The sequence below is a fragment of the Prinia subflava genome, chromosome 19, assembly GCF_021018805.1.
Source record: "Prinia subflava isolate CZ2003 ecotype Zambia chromosome 19, Cam_Psub_1.2, whole genome shotgun sequence".
NCBI lineage: Eukaryota > Metazoa > Chordata > Aves > Passeriformes > Cisticolidae > Prinia > Prinia subflava.
This window is the reverse complement of record NC_086265.1, coordinates 5,582,923-5,607,829: the sequence shown is the minus strand read 5'-3', so window position 1 is coordinate 5,607,829 and position 24,907 is coordinate 5,582,923. Positions and strand designations below refer to the sequence as shown.

General features: G+C 41.0%; 1 protein-coding gene across 1 annotated transcript in view; it reads left to right on the top strand.

The window, feature by feature from the left end:
- GALNT9 (polypeptide N-acetylgalactosaminyltransferase 9) overlaps window positions 1-16,489 on the top strand; it is a 125,464-nt gene extending 108,975 nt beyond the window's left edge. Inside the window, exons 8-11 of the mRNA XM_063416164.1 lie at window positions 3,315-3,452; window positions 5,886-5,981; window positions 12,269-12,436; window positions 13,165-16,489. Of these exons, the coding sequence (XP_063272234.1) occupies window positions 3,315-3,452; window positions 5,886-5,981; window positions 12,269-12,436; window positions 13,165-13,311 (549 nt within the window). The 3' untranslated portion in view covers window positions 13,312-16,489. The remainder of the gene's footprint in view (window positions 1-3,314; window positions 3,453-5,885; window positions 5,982-12,268; window positions 12,437-13,164) is intronic.
- Window positions 16,490-24,907: the final 8,418 nt, after the last annotated feature.

The window sequence follows — 24,907 nt, the reverse complement described above, 5'->3', positions numbered from 1 at the left end:
GGGCTAAGCTTAGGGAAAGTGTTTTGGTGTGGAAAGTTCTGCCATGTGAACTTGCTCCCTCAGTCTAAGCTTAGATGTGCTCTCAGTCCAGACTGTTGTGTGCAGTGACACAGATTTATCATTTAACCAGAGCAAAGTGTCTCAGGTTTATGTGCTCCCCCAGAAGTCGTTAATTTGGGGCGCCGTTAAACTCTGAGGTGTTCATATGCCACAATGGTGAGGATGGCAGAAATGTCCATAAATAAATATCATCATTCATTGTGAGACTCAACAGACCTCAACAGCATAAAAAACAGAGTATGCAATAAAAGAATCACACATTAAATATCTTTATTGTCCACAGGCTGAGAGGTGCAATGTGGGCATATTCTGCTTCTCACTGCGCATACGAATTGTAGATGGCGTGTGGGGGCTTCTAGGAACCCGTGTAATATAAATATTAGATAAACTGTGGGTTCAGTTTATCACTTTGTTCTGTAAGTATATCACATGCTACATCTGCACTGAGCGTGATTCTTGCAGAGAAGAGTTTTATGTTATATCCCAGCCAGGTGGAAGCTGGCTGTTGCTGTATTCCTTGGCTGTGCTTGCATCCAAATTATTCATGTGAAGGGGCACGGGGAGAGCAGCTGAGGGGTAACATACACTGATCTGTAAGTAAGGATGGTTTAGTTAACCCTTATAGCAGGGGTTTGCCCAGAGCTGAAGCAAATAGGAACAGGAATGTTCCTATCAGAACAGGAAAATATGCAAACTCAGCAGCGTCTTTGAGATATTCAGTTATTCCCTGGATTTCATCAAAATCATGGGAGTCTTGTCAAAGACTTCATTAGATTTAGTCTGTCCTAAACATCTACTCATACTTTGGTACCTAGTTAATACATGAAACCCCTTTTTTGTTCTTTCCTCTTACAGTTTTTAAAATACACCTGGAGGAGCAATGTTTCCTCCTTGTCCATTTGATGTCTGAATATGTCAGATATTCTCACAGCTCTGAATTCACTCACTGCTGTTCAATATTGGACGCTCTGTGCAAGGGCTCCGAAATGTGTTTTTGGTGATTTCTTTTGGCACAAGAGGCAATTGCAGAGAATTATTTTGCTTTAACAAAAGGCAATTCTCCATCACTTTGTCCACACAAGATTTCTATGACGGTAGGAGGAAGACAGAGCAGTGTCCATTCAAGATTTATGGGCATTTTGGCCCTGTCTGCACACATAAAATACACTTGCTAAAATGATCTGCTTTCAATTAGGAGATGAAAAACTAACCTCTGTAAATTTGCTTGCTTGATGACATGTGCAAATGAATTCTGAAAAAAGATGATATTTAAATAAGCATTTACACCAAAACATGATTTTCTTTAATCTCTCTGAGATTACTTATTGATGCAGTTTTCTGCACTTAGCTATACAGCAGAGCTTTTAAAAAAACCCAGGCACATCTACAATAAAAGACATAAAATCAGCAGAAGTACTGAACATTAAAATTTCCTTTCCATAAAATGAATTGATTGATTGATAAAATTGTGCATCATAAAAATAAGCCTATTAGTTCTTAGGAAAAGGAAGCTGATGTTAGTGTTCATGACATTATTCACTGTAGTGTTCAATACAGATAACAGAAGTACTGTACTGGCATAAGCCATCACAAAAACCTTCTGCAGGGGAGTTAGAAGCCTTGCTAGCTGGTTAAAAAGAACATGTCCACAAAGTAAATCCTGTGGACACCTCCTTCCTGTACCTGCCCATGGTGACTGCAGCTGGCACACAGGGCGAGCACAGCTTTTTCATTGCTGCTCAATTTGCTGCTCTTGTGCTCTGCAGAAACAGCACTGCAGAAAGGGCACTGTATTGCCTCATTTTAAATAGGGCAGAAAAGAGGCAGGTTAAACACATTTTCCCATGCCACAAAACCGATCCAAATTAACTCTTTTATAACTCCCACCACCTTTTTCATGACTCAGAGGTTGTTGAGAATGTGTGCATAATGTTTATCTAGATCAGCAGATGGCCTTGGGCTCACCTGCAAGATCATATTCCTGTAACCCTCAGCAGCAGCTCAGCACAGCTTTATTTCAGTTAACCAAATGCTTGCTACATCCACACTAATGATTTATTCCTCCACAATTTTAGTGATAAAGGAATCTTACTTTGGATGATTTATTGCACTGAGTGCCTCAGAGGATTGCTCTCCTTCCACGCAGCCTCAAGTACTACGTAAATTAACATTCATTTGAATGGATGCTGCACTGAGGGCCCCTGACAGAATGTGCATCAGCAAGCAGCAGTGAGCACAGCAAACTCTTTATGTGGCAAATAGGAAAACCTGTTCAGTATTACACTTGTATTCTCTCCTGAAAACCAGGCATCTGTTTGGGATCTTAATAAACCCTGAGCTAAGATTTGCTGCTGTCTTGTGACCCTGCATTAGAAACAATCCCTTAAATGTACAGATATTTTTCTGGAGGAAAAGCACAAGGCCCTTCAGAAAGATCTCATGCAAAACTCCCCAGTTTCAGTCCATTTGATTAATATAGTGTCGGAAAAGGTTTTTGGATGAGGTAACTCTTCCTGTCTTAATGTTGAACTGTGATGATTTATAACACTTTAAATCAACAGACTCTAACTCAGGACCCACCAGTTTTAAATGGCTGACTTTGTTCTTATTAACTTGAATCTTCCAGCCTGTGTCTTTCATGGGATTTGTATTTAAACGTGAATTAAATTCTGAAGTAGAATTATAAAGATTTTGAGTTGAACTGCATTCTATGGCTCAAGTCTGCAAATGAGCTCCAGTTCTAGTAAAAACTGAATGCTGGTCTATATGAATGCTTAGTGGAGCCTAATGACTTTTTGAGCAGCTTTGCTTTGAAGTTTTAACAGATCTGTTCTGACATCATTTACATTAGTGAATTCTGAAATCTCTTACTAGAGTAAAGCATCACCAAGCTGCCATATTTTAGATCAGAATTACTGCCTAAATTCTAAATGTATCTGAAAGCAAGGGCTTCACAATTGATTGCAAACACTTAGAACTGCTGTAAGTAACAACATTCTTATTGTATTCTTATTATTTTGATTTATTTTGGGGGTTTGCTTGTTCTTTATGTTTCTTTTTCCACTGGCTTTCATTAATATTTATTGTCTGCACTCAACAGCAGCTGTTTGCTGAGCTGCTGCTTACAACAAAAGAAGGAGAAAGAGAGACAAATACAGCTTGGCACACAAAATGAACTCCAGTTTGATTTCAGTAAAGACAACAACCATAAAGCCAGCGCAGTGAGATTTCTTGATGCTTTTTCTGCTTTGCAGAACCCCGGAGTTGACTTTGGAGACGTTTCTGAGAGAATTGCTCTGCGACAGCGGCTGCAGTGCCGGAGCTTCAAGTGGTACTTGGAGAATGTGTACCCTGAGATGAGGGTTTACAACAACACTGTCACCTACGGGGAGGTACGAGGAGTCTCTGGGGACACATCACAGCTGCACACTCCAGCAGCCCTCTCCTGCCAGAGCACTTACACATCAGCACAGCAAAATGCCCTCCCCTCCTTTCAATCAGCTCTAAGTGCTGCATTGCACCCCCATACCCAAGTGGGAAAGAGTTTTAGTTACACTCCTGGAACTTTTAAGGGAGAAGAACCAGAATTTTCGATGCTCCTCACACTACAATTAGCCTGGTGCCAGGACAAAGGCACCTGTTGGATCTTTGAAATGGACCTCAAGACCTGTAGCTGTTTCCATTGGGCAGCTTGCCCAAAAACCCCTCCTTGATCGTTGTATACTTAAGAACAAGCACAAAGTCTCTTGGCACTTTTTGGGGTGTCTCAGCAGGTGCAAGGACCTTCCCTTGTTCTTTTGTTCTGTAGAGTTTGTTATTTTCTCTTTTATTAAAACCTTTCTGCTTTTTCAAAACACACCCGATCAGCAGTCTCACTAATTATTTTTAAGCCATTTCTGGGAGTTTGCTGGTCAACCCTCAGAGGTTGATACAGCTTTGTGGGTCTGATAACACACTGACACCACACAGAATTGTATCAGCTAAGGAGTCTGGCTTTGGCAAGCCCCGTTCCTTCTGTTGGAGGGCAGCTGGTGAAGTCATCCTTACTGACAATGATGTGCAACCTCCTTGGCTCTCATTTTAGAATACTGAGACATATGTTTGAGACAATCATTTTCCCAAATAAGATGCCACAGACACCATAAAGAAAAAGTCAGTGGTCAACAGAGCTGAAATAATAGTCTGCATGAGCTGCAATTAAATCCAAAGGCAGTATATTTTCCCTCAAGACAACTAAATGGAGATTGTTCCTTTCTCTTCCATTTGATTGACTTCATATAAAAATAAGTCAGGCACTTGAGGCATTGATACAAATTGCAGGTTTTACTCCATAATATCACTTTGCACCCTAATACAACTATCCCCATGAGGGACTGACAAAGGATGCTGAGTAAATTCAAGAGAAGCTGTTGGTGTCTGTCAGCTCTGAGAAGGTCATTAACAGTGAAAAACATTGGCAGAAGTGCCAATGTTGTGTCAATTATACCAGACCCTGAGCAATCTGGGCTCTAAAACAAAGTTTGTTCCTCTTGAGCCGTCACATAGAAGGTTCTTGAGTCAAACAGGAAGTTCAGGGATGCAGATATCAAATTCTTTAACATTTTTAATACAATAGAGCTACACAAGATATTTACCTGGTACAAACCTCCCTAGGTCCCTTTCAGTCTTACTTTAGGCTTCATCCTAAATGGCATTGAGCTTGTTGTTAAGTACTTTCTCTTCTGGTTATTCTCCTGGAGGAAAAGATGTCTGGATTTTTTTGAGTTTCAAGGAAAATAAATGTATTGAGTAGATGTGAAACAGATTGAAACAGTAGTAAAAATATATTTCCTAGTGACTCAATTCCCACTTTTTAAAAGCCATCTCATAAAGCTGTCTTCATCTTCTTTAGCCTTTATAGCACCCAAGCCATAAAATAAACCTCCTGGAATTTAGTTGTTGGTGAGCCCCCTTATCCAATCAGGTTCCCTGTTATGCTTGTACACTATAATATGAAGGATTATATACTTTTTCTGACTCCTTATATAGCAGCTGTTTCTAAATGATGGGGGTGGCCAGACAGGTACTTCACAGTCTAAACCAAAACTGACCTGTTCAGTCTTTTGAGGTGTCTGTTCTAATAACTTCTTGTTTACGATATCTCTAAAGATTTTTCTATGTTCAAAATATGTGTGTAATGATTCCAGCCTCAAGAGAAAGGCTGGAAGTGTTTCCACAAGAGCTCCATCCCATTTTATATAGACGTGTAAATTCTCCTTGTCTGGAGAGGCACAGGAATTTTTTATTTCCTTGGATCTCTGAACCTGTGCCCTTTCATAAAATGTGCTTTATGTCACTTCTGTACATAACAACGGACTCTATTTTCAGTTCAAATAAATTTTTTTCACATGCTTTTTTTGTTTTTTATCAACAACAGGAAAAAACAAAAGCATGTCACATCCAATGCCAGTCCTGGGTAGATCCTATCCTGTTTGTAAAGGCACATTCTCAACATACAGGGTCAAAATTTATGTTTGCATAATGGCAATTTGGAGCAAAACTTGGCCTGGGTTTCTTAAGGTGAATTTTAGGAAGTTCTGATCCTTGAGTAATTGCCAAAAATGTAACTCTGACCCAAGGTGTGTAAAGACAGCAGGTTGTCCAGATAATGTCTTTTTCTGGAGCAGATTTGCTGCTGGCACCCTGTCATAGCTGAAGGAGAGGCATGTGTCACTCAGACAGCAGTTTTAGACTTGTTCCAGGAGCTACAGCACAGCTGAGATTTGGCTGGACTGGACTAAAATAGGGATTAATTTCCAATTATTTTCATTCTGATCTGGTTACAGGTGCGTAACAGCAAAGCCAGCGGGTACTGCCTGGACCAGGGCGCCGAAGAGGATGACAAAGCCATCCTGTATCCCTGCCATGGAATGTCCTCCCAGGTCAGTGGTGACAATCCCATCATTAGTGCATTCAGAGGATATTGAGAGGAAAAAAAGAGTAAATTGATGTATTTGGGTTGAGTTTGGGGGTATGATGCCTGATATGCAAAGGCAAATGTCTGGCGTTATTCCAATCTTGTCCAAGTGCCTTTTCCAAGGCTGTCCAGCAGGTGAATCTATACCTTGAAGTTGCCAGTTAGGAAAATAGAAGAATCACATTACTTTGTTTAAATAACAGGGATCCACTGAAGATTAATTGATTCAGGTAGTCTGTGTGAGTGAGCAGTTCTTCTTGTTATGATATAACTTATTCATGGTACCTCTTTAATTTAACTGTTCCTTGGTCCAACAGGCTCCTGGGCAGAAATTATTTATCAAGCTGCTGATTTGATTCCCCAAGTAGCCAAAAAGTTAATCACATATTTAACATCAACTTCAAAGGGAATTAAGAATATCCTCTAAGTTAAAACTTTTCTAACATATAACACTTCTCTTTTTTTGTCAGTCCCTATGCATATTATTATTTTCTTACAGATGTCTGAAGATTTTAAAATGACATTTTTCCTTTCCATGGCCGTAGTGATTTTACATATACAAGTTGGATATTATTTAAATCCAGGACTTGAGCTTCTTCTGAAATGCAATTCTAGTTTCTTTTGAAGTAGCATCTGAATCAAAACTATGTTAATGACCATTCTCATGTGTAAATAAACTCTGACCTTATCAGGCTTAACAATTATCCGAGGTTCAGTCACACATATATTGATTGGGAGTCCTGGCTCATGCATCACCACGGAGGCAAAGTGAGACAGACAGTAATTCCTGCTGGCACAATGTCCACCTTTGGCAGGATCATTATGGAGTATTTGACTGACACTCTCCTAGTAGAGGTGGAAGAAGCAGCCCTTGAATAAGGTAACAAAATAGCATTGCTTAATTAGATGTAAATTAGCCTCTCAAGAAGACTCTCGTTAGAGATGTCAAGGCGCTTAGAGAGAGTTCAGTCTCTTGCTCCATTCTAATCTGAACAGAAAGTTGCAAATTTAAGTCCTTCCAGAAAGTCCCTTAGCAACATCTAATCTCTATCAGTGTGCTAACACTTAGAAGAGTAATGAAATAAATGGTTCTGACTGTAATTTATTTTGCAATTTAAGTCCTTAACCTACTTGTTTGCCTCCGTGGTTCCTGTTTCACAGAGTAGGGTTTAACTTCAGGAGGAGAATAGTTGAGGGCATAAGTTACAGTGAATTTTTTCCATTTCCCTTTAAAACAAACAAACCAACAAAAGACAGGAAAAGAGTTTTTATTCTTCAAGAAACATCGAGTGGAGGTAGAGGTGATATTTTATCTAAGTTGAGTATTTCACAGACAAGCATGAGTTGAAGCCACTCAAATGCAGCCAAGTTAATTAATGATTACACAGCTGGAAAACTTCTATCATCTCACCACAATTTACAAAATTAATTCAGTGTGAGAACCACAGCTGCACAAACCCTAATCAAGGATATTCAAGCACATAGCATGAAAGGTGTTGACAGCAAGCATTTTAATATATTAAATAAACATTTTTAAAGCCCCTCTTCTAATCAGCCTGAGTGAGCATAGTTGTCTGCTGCATTTAGCTTTCCATTTCTGACATTTTTCATCTCAAGCATAGGACATAAAATACCCCTACTGAGCTGAGATTTAGGTTATTTGTACACATCTACTGAATATAAATCAATATAAATATGGAACTCACTTTCCCCAGTTGGGTTATCACTGGTGTTCATGTGTCCTACCAGTGTGAAAGCCTCTCCCTGTTCAGCTACAGCCTTGTTTGGTTTTCACACTCTTCAATTCTGACAAGCAGATTACCAGTGATTTTAGTGTACACATGGCTCCACTGAAACCCACCCAAGTCAGGCAGGTGTTTAAAGAAGGCTGAGTTAGGAATAAGATTACTGTTCCTCCGTGATAAAATGTTCTTTTTCTCTATGTCTCACCCTGCTGTTTCCCTTGGATGTTGTCCTGCATTACAGAATAAAACCACTCCACTGTGACTGCTCCATGAACAAAATGCCTTTCCCTATGTGTATTTTCAAGATCAGTTTTCACCATGATAAATCACATCTTTGTAATGACATCAGCTTTTAAATTTCTTTATTCAAACAGGGACAAGCTCTTTTATGGATGCTCTGGAATGCATTTAGCCTGAGTTTACATCAATTTAGTTTAATGAGTTTGACTTGAGCTAAGTCATTGTAAGCTAACAGCTAGGAATATCCAGACAAGGTTTTGCATCAGTCTGAGTCGATTTCAAAACCTATTTTACACAAAAGTGTCCTTTTAATATGTGTTGATTGGATCTGAAGTTTGAGTCTAATGGCTCTCAGGAAAACAGTTTGCAAATACTGCTGGGAGAAACAGTCCAGGGCTACAGAAGGTTTGTAAATAAAGGAATGTATTCGGAGTCTTGAACTGCTCTGCCTCTGTGTGTGGCCTCTGTTGCACAATCAGCTGCAAACCCCAGTGGTTCTACACACTTTTGTTGTAAAATAAATTAAAAAAAAAAAAAAAAAAAAAAAAAAAAAGTGTGGAGTTGTGAGGACAGATACAACACCCCTAAAAGTGGAACGTGTTGTTCTGGAAGCTTCATAGAATGGTTGCAGAACGTGCAGGTTTTTAAGCACGTGAGAGCACTTACACAGCCCCTGTGGAAATATTCACTGTCTCAGAGTCTGTCTTGAGTGCTGTGATGTGGAGCTGATTATATGGTGTGTGAAAGAGAGGAGAACTTAATGAAATGGCATTTTGGGCTAGAAGGGCCATGGTGAACAGCCTCCTTCTCCACCCTCCTCCCCTCCCTTTCACAGCAGAGAGAGGGGAGGCACTGCAGCTGTGAAACAGAGAACTCCCTCTGCATTGAGAACAACCAGAGGAAGGGAGAGCTCCGTGCTCGCATTCCTGGGGCTTGCAGCTACACAAACAGACAGGGGAAAGAGAGGAGATGAAAAGCTCTATTTAAACTGTTACTAGAGGGCAGATATTTCACATTTTGCTGGGTAGAGCTGTGACTGCCCAGATCTGCGTGCAGGGCAGCAGGGTGGATGGCCAGGTGGTTTCTCTGCTTGCAGGAAGCGGTGGGTGGGATTCTGGAACCATGGAAGTTTGCTAGCTGTGATCTGTTTGCCTTGAGGGGACAGGTATTCTGGAGATGGAGGGAGTTTGGGATTCCTGCATCACTCATTGTTTTAGTTCCTGTGTAAGCTGACAGCTTGCCTGAGCTGCAGGACTGAGGAACCATTAACAATTTCCTTTTGCCTGGAGAACAAGAGAGAGAAAGGTTAAATTTAGTGTGGAAACCTACCAGGCCCATCCTGGTAATTGTTTCCTACAATTACCTGTAGTCATTTGGTGCTTTTTTCACTTGACTGGAAATTAGCAGGAATGGATGTTTTTGAACTTGTTTTTGAATTCTCCAGTTTAAAGCTGCCATTTTCTTACCACATTAATATTCCTGGAGGATCAAATTCCATAGGCAGCAGCACTGACTATTTTTGATCCAGGTGTGGTGGCTTTGATAAACAACCTTTGACATCTTTTGCATGCTGCCCAGATTTCTGAATGTTGAACTGAAAACTATCCTATCTTGCATCAGAATAGCAGATGGTATCAGGATTAGATTTTGAGTATTTAATAGAGCACTTGGCTTCAGTGTCATTTGAATCCTTCAGCTCTTCCTAGATAAAAGAGGAAAAATGAGTGAAGGTCTGTTCCCATGGGATGTATAAAAGTGTGCTTCTGTTCTGCAGCTTGCAATTTGGAGTGTGTAAGAATCTCAGCCCATCCAAACCTACACAGATTTTTTTTTAATTAATAAAATTTAGTATGTTTTAATAAGGGAGACTTTGTCACTTGATTTTTGCTGGTTGGATTTGACATGATGTATCATGCCCACACTCCTATCACAAATTCAGGGATTATTTCTTTGTGGATATGTTAGTGACACTTAAGATCAAGTTTGAACACAGGAGGTATAATTTTAATTGCCTGTAGCCCAGTTCCTGCCTTCTATCCCTTAGTAATAAGCAACTTATTTTAATGCTTATTTTCACAGTTTATGTTGTCTCTAGGAAATTAAGATAGAAATTCTTTGGAGGGAGATGTTATTAATCATACAGTAGTTTCTTGAACCTTAATTTCTGGTCTGATTTTGCAGAAGCAGTCTGTACAGCTTTCCTGTGTAATATGGTGTGAACTGAAATAATTCTTTGTGGGTGGGTTTTTTAGAATTTTATTGCGGAATAAGCCCAAGTTTTCATGACTGTTGGAACAGCCACAAAAACTTGACAGAAAGTGCAGATTCAGGAAATTAAGCCCATGTTGTTCCATTTGTCTCTAGATTGCACAGATGACAGTTCCCTGCACTGAGCCATCCCTGACCCTGTTGAGCTGTAACACAAACTGCCACTTTCAATACTGCAAAGAGTTTAGAATAGTTAATATATCTTCTAAAGCCTAAGCAGGGCTGGTACTTTCTGCTTTGACAGGCTGCTCTATAACAAAGTCTTTCCCAAGTGCATGGCCACTGGGATGAAGAGCACATGTAACTCTGGCTGCTGAGATTCTGATGACAAAGAATGTTTGAGACCATTTCAATACCAGTACAGAAAATGCTGCTCATCTCAAATAGAAAAATCTGTCCTATCCTACAGAGCAGAGAGCCCATTATAAACAGTGCTTCTGATTATCTACATAGGGCAAAGCCAACAAGCTTGTGGGGTGGTATTTTGGGACTACAGAGAGATAATAAAGACCGCAAGATGAATACATTTTCTGGTCAGTGTTTCAGCCATACCTGCAGTTTATTTGAACTCTGTTGAAAACCCATTAAATAGAAGTGTGAAATATACAGTCAGGTTTTATTTTAAAAAAAAAAAAGAGAAAATGTTGTGTTTGATTTGTATTTTTCTTTCACAGGTCCTTTTTATATGAAAAAACAAAGTTAATTTGTCTGACCTTGAAGTCCCTTCATATTTTGAATTACTTTGCTTGCTTGAGCTTATTTTACATATGTCCCTCCTAACCTCAGAGTGGAAAAAAAATCCCCAAAAGTGTCTTGATTTAGTGTGTACAGACTGTGCCATGACAAAGGCACCGTTCATACCCAGAGCATCCTCATGTGGCTGTCTCTCTGCTGTCTCTGATGTAGGCTCTCTTCCACCTCTGTGCTTCACATGGCTGCTCTGAACAGGAGTGGCAGGTGGGAAAATGAACACATACTATGTCAAAGAGCATCTGGTCTGGGAGCAAGTAGACCATGCTCTTTTTACCACCAGCAAGAAATGATTATTCACAGCATGATTCTTCTGAGGTTAATAAGGATGGCAGTAGAAAGCCAGACTCTAATTTGAGTTTTTTTGATTGACTCTTAATGATATCTCACACACTGGTCAGTGGCATCCAATAAATGGCAGGCACTTCTGACCTCCCTTCCCTTTCTTGTTAAGTAATTGCAGCCATATAACAGCAATAGGACCAGACAGGCAGTGAATTTCCTGGGTGGTAATTGCATTTCTTTGGTGGCTCAGATCCTCACCCTGCAGCATCCAGACTCACAGCACACAAGCCACGTAGCTGACTCCACTCTGCAGTCTTTTGGCACCTGAATGTTGCACTTTCAGAGTAAGAAGGGCAAAATATTATGCTGGTTTAATGACCCTGTGTTTAAGCACAGAAGTGAGAAGTAGATAAGTCTGATTTGGCGTATTGGACTGCTGCCAAATTAGCATCGTGCATTTTCACTTTAATGTGCTTTACACAAAACTGAAATACCAGAGTGTCATTCTTTATTATGTAGGCCTGAAGCATATGTTAGCAAATTTACTGCCATTTCCCTCACGGTTTCTATTTTCCTCTTGTATTTTTGGATACTGGTTGCATGGTCGGATTTTTTCAGTAATGTTTATTTACAAAAACTAATTAGACTTGTTGCTATCAATAGCCTCTAACAGAGCTCTTAAGAACAAACTGCATGACAAAAATTGACATCGTGTCCTTGTTAAATCAACTCCTGCTGAGTGGGCATGATTTACATATTGATTACTTCACTTCCTTGATTGCCCTTTTTTGCCTTGAAGAAGTGGGTGGGGAGTGGCGGGGAGCAGAAGTGTGGGAGAAGGGAATGTTGTGTTCTGGGTTTCACCAGCATTCCCAGGAGTTTCCCTTGAGCAACGTGTGCCAGACCCAGCGTGCAGCAGGGCAAAGGGCTCCTCAGCAGCTCAGAACTCTCCTTTCTCCCCCAGCTTGTCCGCTACAGCTCGGAGGGCGTCCTGCAGCTGGGGCCCCTGGGCTCCACCGCCTTCCTGCCCGACTCCAAATGCCTGGTGGACGACGGCAAGGGCAGGACACCCACCCTCAAGAAGTGTGAAGACGTCCTGAGGCCAGCACAGAGGTTCTGGGATTTCACACAGGTGTGGAGGAGCTCAGGAAGCCTTGGAGAGATAAACTGGAGAGGAATGATGCTCTAGAGAGTATTTAATGAAAGGCAAGGAGGTCTCTGGAGGGCTGTACTAGGAATTTCCCCCAGTACTTCTTAGAAACATTCAGATTTGTTTTCCATGGATTGTGTGCTACCCAGGGATATGCCTTCATTATTACTAGGAATTTTGGGGAATGCTTTCTAGGAATTTTTACTTATCCTGTCTTGGAATATTCTCAATTTCGATCCTGATTCTCAAGAACATGCTTGTAATTGTTTGCTGTCCAGAAGTCTTTGCATCTAGAACTTTTCTAGAATTTTTCTAGCATCTTTATAGGCATTTTTTAAGATCTAGAATCTTCAAATCACTTTTAAGACTTTCAAAAGCATTATTACATATATCTCTGGGATTTCCTATTTCTTGGGCTCTGCAGGGATTCACTAGTGCTTTTTAGAGACTTTCTGTGATTTGGGGGGGATTTTCCCAGCAATTCCTACATGTACAATTATCAAGGAATTGGTTTGGTACTTTTAATGTATTACTTAGCTTTTTCCTAGGAATTTCTAGCACTTTCTGGGGCATTTATCACTTTCTATGTGCAGAAATGCATTTTATGTATTTTTTTAAGGATTTACAGGTCTAACACTGTTTTTTCTAGTCTGTTCACCTTTTGTGGTCCTTCCTCTAATCCTTTTTTTTTCCTCTTCTTTTTTTTCCAGAACGGTCCAATCATCAGCAGAGACACTGGCCGTTGTCTAGAAGTGGAGATGTCAAAGGATGCAAATTTTGGGCTCAGATTAGTTGTCCAAAGGTGCTCGGGGCAGAAATGGATGATTAGAAACTGGATCAAACACGGTCGGCACTGACTGGTGTCCATTGCTCAGTGTGCCATATCTCGTGAGGCATTTGTCTTAGAGCAAATTAGTTTGAACAGGTCTTGGCTATCAAGAGTCCTCCACAGTTGGGCATTCCAAGGAAAGAAAGAAGAAGAACAAAAGCAGACACAAACATGCTCTGTTTGACTCTTCCTTGCTCCAGCAGATGATGTGGGAAGCTTAACAAGAGTTTTCTGTTGGTTTGGAAATCTTGTGAAGGCCAGGACACAACAGGAGAGTGGATTCCTTAAGCTCTCCTGGAGGAACTGACAGATCTTTCTATGCTGAGCTCAAAGGAGACATCCCAATACTGCCTCATAAAGAGAGTTCTCTGATGGGTAGCTTTTTTAGCTTTAAGTTTTGGACTGGTACACAACTCCTATGGTGAATAATTATGTGCCTTTTTTATTGTACTTGGTATAAAAGAGGACTGGAAAAATCCTACCTTTTCAGCATGTCTGGTTCGTTGTACTAAACAAGAAGATCTGTAAATAACACTGGAAATATAATATATGATACATTTCAAGGTTGATTGTTTAGGGAGTCTCTATTTCTAGAAAGGGACAGTTCTGCAAATGTTTACAGGTGGTTCTCAACCTTCGAGCTGCTGGAAAGCAGCAGCATTTTAAAGACCTCTTCTAGTTAGACACAGGTAAATGTTGAGTAGCTAAAATAGCCACAGGCTCCGTTATATTGCCACATTTTACATTTGTTGGCTGTAGAGGCATCACAGCTTAGCAACTGGATATTTGGCTCTTCTGAGGCAGTAAATGTCCTGGTGGATGGATGGCTGGCTGGATTTCGGGAGGGCTCAGCTGGCCCCAAAGCCCTGAGTGCGTGTGGGTCCCTGTCCTGCAGGTCACTGCTGTGCTGTTCCAGAGACTGCCTGGAACAAGGATACTCCTTATTCTGGAAATCAGTTGACTGGCTTAGGTGCCATCTGTGGAGCTTAAAAACTCAGATCTTCCATTTTGTTTCCCATCCTGTGAAAATATCAAATGTGAGCAAATATGCTTTGTGAGCACTGTCTAGACAAATTTCCTGAACAAACCAACAAAGTCTTTTCAGCATTTGAAAAACAAACACAAGCCTAGTGATAAGAAGGCAAATTAGAGCAAGAGGTAGGGAGCATATATAAATACTGTTGCTCTGAAATATAAATATTTTACTGTAGCTGACCCATTGGCAGCATCTTTGTGGACCTGAATTTAATAATGTATCCAGTGATTCATGCAGGATCAGTGCATATGGACAGAGCAGTGACAAGGTCTTGTCCAAAAGGCTGTCAAAATTTATGACAAATGTCATCAGCAGGTTTTGAATGTGGGTCCGTGGCACACAGCTTTTCTGTCCAGATGATTTCAGTCGTACTGAAGGAGAGACACAGATGGTATCTGTGAATTTCACTGTTTAATATTTTGTAGTTATTTAAAAATAAAATTTGTTTTGTTTTACTGAGCCAGGAAAATAGGTAATTGCAGTGGTACCATAAATCTTGGTGATCTGTTCCTTGAATAACTTTTGCCATTCCTATTTCAAGGCATGCTGAACAAAACTAAATGGAAACAAAGTTAATTTTTCAAGGGCATGATATGTAATAAAATATTTACTTTTAACATGCAAAATCCATCAGTTCTTGCCAACTCTTGGTTAGTATCTAGAAAGCATATCACTATATTTTGCCCTAATTTTATTCTTGAAATAGAGTGTGCAAGATGCAATACAAAGCCAATTGTCCTGGAGTTTACTTGTGGCTAATTGCTAATCTTTATTCATGTCTCATGGACCAGGTTACACATGAATATATACAAAAGAATAATTCTGTGTGAGATTCTAGATACAAAAATGCTTAAAATTCTGTGTTTATGGTAAGTTGTACACAACCTTTTGAACAGTGTAATAAGACCTGCAGGGAGAAAGCATCTTTAATAAATCAAGCAATACTGTATAAAATCACGGACAATCTCAGTAGTCAAGCCTTCCTGCAGGTTCAAAACAGGTAGGAAACTTCAGGCTAAATATAGATTGGGAACAACTGCCCTGCATTTAACCTCCTTGTGTAAAGCTATCAGACAATTCAAAATTGTATTTACCATCTATGCAGCATATGTTGAAGGCTTTGTACAGGAGTGAGTTTGTAAGTTAGTTTTCACCTTCTCTCCAAATACAATTTCCACCTTTCAAAATGTACAAAAGCTGTATTCTCCTTTTGTTTGCCCTGATGGAGTTTTACTCCTTGAGGGAGGTGAGAAGGCAAAAGAAGGAAAAGATGGTTTTGCCAGCTGAGATTTTGGGGGAGTAACAGGTCATTCACACCCATTTTTAGTCTTTCCAGTGAGTAAGTGCTATTTTATATGAACATGGCAGGAAGTAGAAATTAATTATATATCAGTGTGACTAGTAAATACCTATTAGAGTATAAAGTTACAATACTGAACAGAAGCAAATTTGCCATGTGCTTTCTTTTTCCCTTTTATTTTTCCTTGTCTTGAATTAGCAATCTTGATCCTCGGTTAGCAGTGGGGCAGCAAGCCTTTCAAACCCTGGCAAAATGAAAAAGGAAAGCTGAATATTTTAGAGGAATACCAGGGTTTAAACCTACTCTCCTAAAAGGAGACTTGCATGGGCAGTTTAGGAGCTTTGAAGCTCAGAGGAGAGATAGATCTGTGTTTGCTGGCGGAGATTTCAAGGGAGATTTCAAACCTTCACTCTGACACCACCATGAGGAAAGAGAATTGGTTGTCTTGGAATTTTGCCCCCCAGTGCTCAGAGCAGAGCATTTAACTGTGGCCACACTGTCTGCAAGTGGTCAGTCCTGGCAGGTTTGAGTGCCAAGGCCACCAGCTGCAGGAGGCTTGCAAGAACCAGACTTAGGGTATAAGAAGGAAAACAGGTTTTTGTGCTAGATAAATGGCTTTGAGATTTACATAATAATATAAAAGAAATCAAATAACTCTTAAAAGGTGGAGTTGGTATTTTACGTGATTGTCATTTTTTTAAGACTTGCTGGAACAATTTCTTATATTTGCAAAACACGTCTGTTGGATTAATTTTACTTTATTCCTTATCTGTATGAACCACTGCTTTGGCTGTGGTACTATCATGGTGACTCTGCATGTGAGAGGGTCTTAAATATTCTCTCATCAAAGGAATAATAATAAAAAAAGCCTTGAGTATTATCTGTTTTAACCAAAGTCTATGGTTCTTTTGTCAGTATTTCACCCTTTAGTATAATCTGAAATCCTGCTTAATGGTGTTCAAATTTTCAGTCTTGTTTCCCACAGTGCAGCATTCTAGATCTCATGAAAAGTATTCAATGTAGTCTAATATGCCTTGTGGAGGAAATTCAGATCAAAGACTTTCTATGCTATTTTGTTTGATTTAGGGGATTATGGAGCTAAATACTAGGTCATAGGACAAAAGAATAGAAGGTAAGAGAGACCAACACACTGGTAAGAAGGTCTAGCACACTGTTGTTAAAGGCAAACCAGAAAAAATACACTTTTCTAAGCATGTCAAGGTCCCTAAAAATTAGCTTAAGTCCCAAGGTAATAAAAAGCCCTTTATTTTTTGAGAGCCATAAACTATTTTCCAAGTTGAATTTAATTTTGGTTTGGTTGAATCTATCTCTTCCTCAGGCAGAACTGTCCTCTAGCCTTGCTGGTTCCTTAGGCGTGCTAAGCTCCAGTGGGAAGGAGCCAAGAGAAAAGTTGATGCTTTGGGAGGACCCACTGGATTCCCCTGCAATCATGTAAGATCTCTGTCATGCTCACCCACCAGAACTCTCCTGTGCTGTTCCACATGCAAAAAACCAAACTCAGGTTCAACAGAAGTGATCTAAGACCAAAATACGGAAACAAACAAGAGGTCTTCAGATGTATTTTGAAAGTGTTCAAGTATTTCTTTCAGTTGGTTGAATAAATCGGGGCTCAGTGTGTCTAAAGGTGAAGCCTTCACAGTCCTTCATGTATATTCCTTTTCATCAGCCTGTTCCTTTTTAAAAACTGTGATCTAGTGAATGAAAACCTCACTCGCCATGTGACAAGGGTGTAATCTATCTGACACGGGATAGCTGCAGTTTTAAGTACTTAAGCCAGAGCTAATAAGATTTAATGAAATAGCACCAGTCCTAATCTGTTCTTTAGATCAACTACAGGGCATGTAATTCCTTCAGTATCCAGTCTTCATTTGAAATTGTTCATTACCAGCCGTACAAATGTGCATTATGGCCTGTTTTGGGGTCCAGGGAGCTGGGCTGTAAGAACCACAATAGAAGGTGTAGTTCAGAGGGAGTTTAGAGTATTATTATTCAGTTAGGGCACAAATACCTTTTTTTTTTTTTCATGAGAGGCTTTGGGTGGAAGAACAATTACCAGAATTCACTTGATTGAAGGCGTTTCTAACGATGATGTTCTATTTTTGCCTGCTGCTATTTTGACTGCCTGCTGATCAAAGTCAATGGTAGAGGTCATACCACAGATGAAAGGTGGTATTGCAAATTAGAAGGTCTAGCTAAGAGGCTGGGCAGAAAACAAGGAATGACCTTCACATGTCTCTAGATCTAGAGGCCACCACAGTAAACTTAACATCCAAAAATTCTCTTTGGAAAGAATCCCAAACTGCAGTGACCTCTTTAGTACATTATAATGGATTTCAGAATGGCTTCACAATATAAAGTGACTTACATTACAAAAGCATTAATGACATGCAACTAAAAGGTATTGAGTTCAGTGGTTGTCCTAAATAAAATCAACGGGGTTTGGCCAAGAATATTTAAAAATACCCAGTGAAACAATATAGGGCAACCTGATTTTGAAAAACAATTTCTGAATCAAGAATGTCTTCAAAGACATGTAGAAGCATTGATTACTTTTCATAGTATTAGTGTTTCTATTGGCCGTCAACAAGTGTTGTGCAGTTTTCAAACTCCTTGTAATGTTTAACTAAAAAAAACTCGCAGCAACTAGAATGCAAGTTGTGACTGCAAATAATTTTTCATTATGTGGCACATCATCAAATCAATTTGTATTCACACTGAAAAAGTTAATAAATTACTATGCATTTTACTGCTGACACGAGCTGCATGTTTTATCATTGTGCGCTTGGACACGCATATTAAAATTCAAAGATTCACACAAAGGAAAAGTAGAATAATAGAGCATATGGGCATTTTAAAATTTAAATTGCACATATTGTTTCTGAAAGGTAGTCACACACTCGTAAGAGACTTGGCCCTGAGGGTGCACATCCAAAACTGGATTGATAACAGTGCAGACTATTGTCATCTACACATCCCAGCATCTCACCACTGCAAACAGTCAAAAATTGGTGTTAAGAATGAAATAGGGTGCAGAGAAAATGCAGAATGATCCTTTCACCATATATCTCCCCCTAATTTCTCACGGTAAGGCCTTCCCAAGCAAGAGGCTCTACACAGCAACCCAACCATTAGATTTAATGGCACTGGGCCTGCATGTATCCAATGCACTTAGAGCTCTGGGTATCACAGCATCCTGCTGTAATAAATAGCACAATTTCTGTGAGTCAGTACCACAGCCTCTCATTCCATAGGATGCCCTGTAGTTCTCTTATGGTGAAAAGCTGTGAATAACTGCTGCCAACTCTTTTTTAACACCCTTCTTAGTTTGACCTCTGTCATCCTTTTTGAAAATATATTTCTGAACTGACTGTCATGCTTTTCTGTGTGTCACCAGCAAACAACTTTGTAACTGCACAAGCAGATGCTCTGTGTCATCTCTTGTGCTGGGTGATAGCAGGGTGAGAACCCATCAGGTTTCTGAGCTGCTCAGTGGGATAAAACATACATTGCTGGTTTTAACATTGATTTTGGATCTCAGCCAGGCTGTTTCTGCAATGTGTATGACAAAGTTTGCAATTTGTGTTCAAGGAGAACAGAGCATCTGAGAAAGGATCCAAGTCCTTCTTTCACTCTTCCTTGCCCTGCTGCTCCTGCTGGCAGGAGGCTCTGGAGCACCCAGGATTAATTAAATTACCAGGATGGGACGTGTGCCCATGTTCCTGACTTTCTTACACCCCTCTGGTTCAGCTGAATCAGCTGGGTGACACCTGAATGCCCAAGCTTTTTCCTTCCCAATTCCTGCAAGGACAGTGACTGCTTAAGTGGAAGAGCAGCCACTGATTCCTTGGTTTTCCTGGAGGAGGTAGGGCTGGCTGTAGTCTTCAGGTGGGTTACAATACCACTAACCTCAGAAGGAATGGCCTTGATACAGCCTTGGCAAACTTAGCTCCATCCCCAGGATTAGTCTTTGTGTCCTTTCCCATTTCTTTGTAACTCCACGCTGAGGACTCTGTAGAAACACTGCTCTGTTTCCAGCCCAGGCATTCTGTAGACCCAATTCCTATTGTAATCACGCCAGCATTTCTTGGAAGGAGAAACATCACCTTTGAAGGTACCATATGCTTGCTAGAATGAATGTTTTGTGAATAATATCTGGCAAAATTAGGTTTGTGTAAATATTTTGTCAGCAGTTCTGCATCTGAGAACATTTGTGCTGCGGAAGTTATCCTAAGCATCAGATTTTTCACTATGAAGAATGTATTCTGTGGATGTAGCCACCCTTTTGTTCAATAAATCTTCATGAATTGACTGTGAATCATTAATACGTGCCTGTAACTGAGCACTGAGTGGCAGTGATAATGATTTTTCAGCCTATAATGGCTTGGTTGTGGGTTTTTTTTGTTTTGGATGTCTTTTGTTGCTGTAATGTAGTTGAGCACCTTTATTAGTTAGCCTTGCCTTTGCATCCTGACTCATCATCTGGAATGTAAAGCAAGGAAACAAGGACAGGGTATTTTCCTGTCTGTAATGTTGAGGTAAAAGCAAACAAATAGACAAAACTCCCTTTCTTTTTTCTAGAATTTATGAAACATTCCTAACTTGTGAATTAATCCAAGAGTTTATTTCAGTGTTTAAAATTAACTGTAATCCTAAAACCCAGCAAACAAAACCCATGCAAATTTAGTGCAAGGTTTTTCTGGACTTTGTTCTTATCATTAGCCCACTTTTTCTCTGTGTACTCCAACCACCGGCACTCTGAGGAGAAGCTGGTGCCACCTATCATCAAAAAGGAGGAAATTAAACACTAAAGCTATGTGTTTAACCTGGAGAAATTGCTATTTTTCATTGCAAAGCTGATTGTTTGATATTAAAAAGGCAATTAAATGCAAGATGTTGGGGCTACTTGGGAGGATTCTGGGGGAGGTGCTGACCCGGCCACTCTCACCCTGCAGAGGTTGAGGCTGGGCAGATCCTGGATATTCTGGTCTTGCTGACCAAAGGGAGAGTTAGGAGATTATAATCTGCATTAAGGGTGCAAATTCAAGTCAAGCAGATCAGCTGATGTCGAACTCACCACAATTAAGTAGTGAAATATTTTTGTGAATTTGAACCTAAATATCTATTGCTCCACTTTTTCTCTTTTTAGACGGTATAAGTCAGTATTTTGAGTTGCTCTTGAGAGGAGAGTGTAGGTTCATTGAAGTGACACAGGTATTTTGAAAATGTTTTTCCTTTTTCTTTGGAAAGGTACATTTGGAATGATAACACTGTTGGAGTTTTTGTTTAAAATACTCAGAATACATCCTAGCATGTCCAAGCTGTGTTTTTTCCTCACAGTTTCAAGCTATCATTATACCGAGGCCCAGGATACTGCATTGTGCCTTATTTTTCTGAAAAGAAATTAAGTTCAAAGCTTCAGTGGGCTCCTGAGGGGCAGCAAGGGATTTGTGTCATGTTCAGCCTTATTGTAAAAAAAGTCATGACACTTTTCATCTCTTAGGGACCTTCTTCATGTTTTGTTCCTGGATCCGAATCATCTTTCTTAAGTCTGAATCAGAGACCCTTTTTGCCAGCCATCAGGCCAGGGTGACACAAGGCTTTTCTCCCTCTTTATGACTCTGTGTAACTATTAAACCTATTCAAGACCTTACAATTCTAGTGGATTTTGAAATAAATTTTTAAGTTCTTTGCCTGAGCGCAAGTCAAAACAGTTGACCTTTAGGTTGTCTTCCTTTTTTTTTTTTCCCTTTGAAATGCATTGATAAATGCACAGGTTATAAATTTATTCTGAGCCAAATGCACACAGCATCATGTCACACAGAACTGTTCTTTGATACACCCTCTGAAGATTCAGCTTAAGTAGCAAAATACTGGCTGCTTAGAAAAATGAGGCTCCTAATCAGTTAATTTGTGCCAGGCCTGAGGACTTCATGAAAACCTGTGGGTTTAATGTGCCATATATACACGTCATCTATATATTAATACTCTAAAATAAATAACACTCTAAAAACTACTCCTCCTCCTCTTGTTAATGTGCTGATGAATTCTGATTCAAGATAAGGTTCTGACTTACTTGGTGTGTAAGTATCCGTGTGACATATATCACAGAGCTCTTATGGCACACAGAGGCCAAACAGTAGAAGAGCATCAACACAATCATAATAGTGGAAAAGGAGATGACAGGTAAGAACTATTTTAAATGTGTTTTTACAGTCTTCACTTCCACCATCCCTCCCTCCCTTCATTCCCCAAGGTGAATCTCTTGCTGCCAGAACTAAGAAGTTCTGTTCTAGTGATGTTTTGTTGTACCTTATCACATAAAACAAATGTTTTTCCAAAAGCCTTCTTACATGAAGGCAATGAAGTAAATCTAATCTCTAACGTTCAGCTCAGGCTTTCAGAAGGGCAAAGAGGACTCACTTTGGCTTGGGTGACATTTATGGCCTGCAAACAGCTCATGGATATGAAAAGGCAGCATGCTGCTCTCTGTAGGGTGTACAACCTGAAACAATTTTATCAGAAATGCAAGATAGAAATCTTAATAAGCTGGAGTTAAAGAACTGGGTGGTTTTATCTTGGGGGCAAAAAAAACCCAAAAACAAACCAACAAACCCCACTACATTTAAAATTTGCCATATGCACAGTAACTTGCAGTTAGTAATTAAATTCTCACAACATCCTTCCACAGTGCCAGGCACAGCATATTGGCTTAGGTTGGCCTGGTTGTCGAGCGTGAACTGAAATGATTTCTAACAGCAATCAAATACATTTTGAAATATGCTCATAAAAATGCTAGCTCAGAGGCTCAAAGCAATAATGATTCATGTATTAGCAAATGAACCTGTCCTCTGCAAGCTAGCCCCTGAAATGTAATGAGGGGTCAATCCAAGGAAAGAAAAAAGTGTGTTTATTAAGAAGTTGACAGGTAATATTTTGGGATGGGTGTTTGGGGTGACATCTATTCAACATCTGTGGATTGAGGTGTTGGACTGGCCTCCAGAAGCCAGTCTTTGTCAAGGGTGCCTGTATCAAATCTGTATCCACAGAGGGATTTAGGCTATGTGCTTGCCAGAATCCTCCTATCCCTTGGTGGTACCCAAGGGAAGCTCTTTGGTCCTTGCACAAGCAAGACTGGGACACAGAGAAGGTGAGAACAGCTGTCCTGCATCCTGTGAAGATGCTCAGGAAAGGCCTGTGTGTGAGATATGTGAGATGTCAGATAAATAACATGACCACTTTCCATTACCACTTCTGGACATGCCCAAATATACTCTGAAGAGATTGTGAATTTAAAAAAAAATATTAATGATCTCCCCTGGAGCCTAATGACATGAGCAGTGGCTGGACACTGCCTTTCTTCCTTGTTTTGAGCATGAAACAGGTCAGATTCTCTCTCCCCTTGAATGCTCATCACCTGGCACTCAGAAAGGTTCACAGGGCTGGAATTCTGACTTCGTGAGCCATAGAAATTTGGGGGCCCAGGCAGCTCCTGGGATGGGCTTTGCCATCATATATTCCTGCTCTCTCAGGCAGAGCACCATCAGTAAGAACATGGGAACTAAGCAGCAATGTGGAGAAAAAATAAGTAAGGACTCAGGTATTTTATGGAAGCAGAACAGCTCTTTATTTAAGATAAATATCTGTACAGAACTCCCACTCTTTGCATCTGAGATGCTGGCCCATTTTACCCCCTTGGTTTTCACTTGTTGCCTGAGGCTGCCCAGCTAAGTGGCATTTAGTGACTCAGGGATGAAGGGGACAGCAGAGCAGCCTGCAGAGAGCCGTGACCTTTCCCGGCACCGCGCACAAAAGCTGCCAGTCTCACGAGGAGAGAACAAATCTGGGCACCGCAGGCAGAAACCGAAGAATGCCCGACACAGGTAAATGTCACTTTGTTAATGCAGGCACAGCTGCCATGCTGCTGCCCCAGGTGGGTGACAGGGGACACACGGAGCTGTTCCCCAGGGTTTGGGGACACGGCTCGAGCCCCACAGCGCAGGCCCACGGTGAGCAGGTCTCAGATAGCGGCCGCCGAGGCCTTCTGCTCCCTGAGGAGAGGCTGTGTCCTGCCTGGGAGCAGCCCTCAGCTGGGACACAGCTGCTGTCCCTGTGTCCCTGTGCCCCTGTGTCCTTGTGTCCCTGTATCCTTGTGTCCCTGTATCCTTGTGTCCCTGTGTTCCTGTGTCCCTGTGTCCCTGTGTCCCTGTGTCTCTGTCTCTGTGTCCTTGTGTCCTTGTGTCCTTGTGTCCCTGTGTCACTTTGTCTTTGTGTCCCTGTGTCCCCATGTCCCCAGGTCTCTGTGTCCCTGTGTCACTTTGTGTCCCTGTGTCACTTTGTGTCCCTGTGTCCCCAGGTCTCTGTGTCCCTGTGTCCCTGTGACCCTGTGTCCTTGTGGCCCTGTGTCTGTGTCCTTGTGTTCCTGTGTCCCTGTGTCTTTGTGTCCCTGTGTCACTTTGTCTTTGTGCCCCTGTGTCCCCAGGTCTCTGTGTCCCTGTGTCCCTGTGTCGCTTTGTCTTTGTGTCCCCGTGTCCCCGTGTCCCCGTGTCCCCATGTCCCTGTGAGGGGGTGCATGGAGAGCTGCAGCTCTCCTCCCTGTGGGCTGCTGCCTGCAGGGAATCAGGCCTGGAATGGATCCCACCGGGACATTTTTGGAGGAGGGCCAGGAGAGCAGGAGCTCCCAGCCGCCTCAGACCTCAGAGGGATGGGATACGGGACTTCTCCTGAGGGGCTGGAGGAGCAGTCCCACGTGCACCCCCAAAAGGGTCGGCATTCGTGAGTGTTGGCTGTGGCCAGCACCCTGTGGTGTCCATGAGGAGGCTCAGGGATGCTCTGAGCTGCTTGCTGGAAAAACAGGAGGATCCTGCCCATCCTGTCCATCCCTGGCACCACAGAGCCAGAGAATGGTCTCTGCTCCATCCAGGACACTTGGGAAGCCATGCACTGCAGTGCAGGAGGCACAAAATGTGGACACAGACTGGGTTCATCATAAAGCTCCTGTGGAGTGTGGGCTAGAGCACTCTTAATATGCTCCGTTCACAGAATTCGCTTTTCAAGCACTCAGATAAGTTTGTTCTCCTTTCTGAAGCCTGTGTGTGTCTCTGTTCCCAATGTTATTTTAAGGTCTCAGGTGTAACATCCCTTTGGTTCCCCTGCAGTTGGATCTGTGTTCTTACATGTTTTTTGGATGCCAAGCAACCTTTAGTCAGAGAAATTGTCATAAAAAATAAAATAAAATAAAATAAAATAAAATAAAATAAAATAAAATAA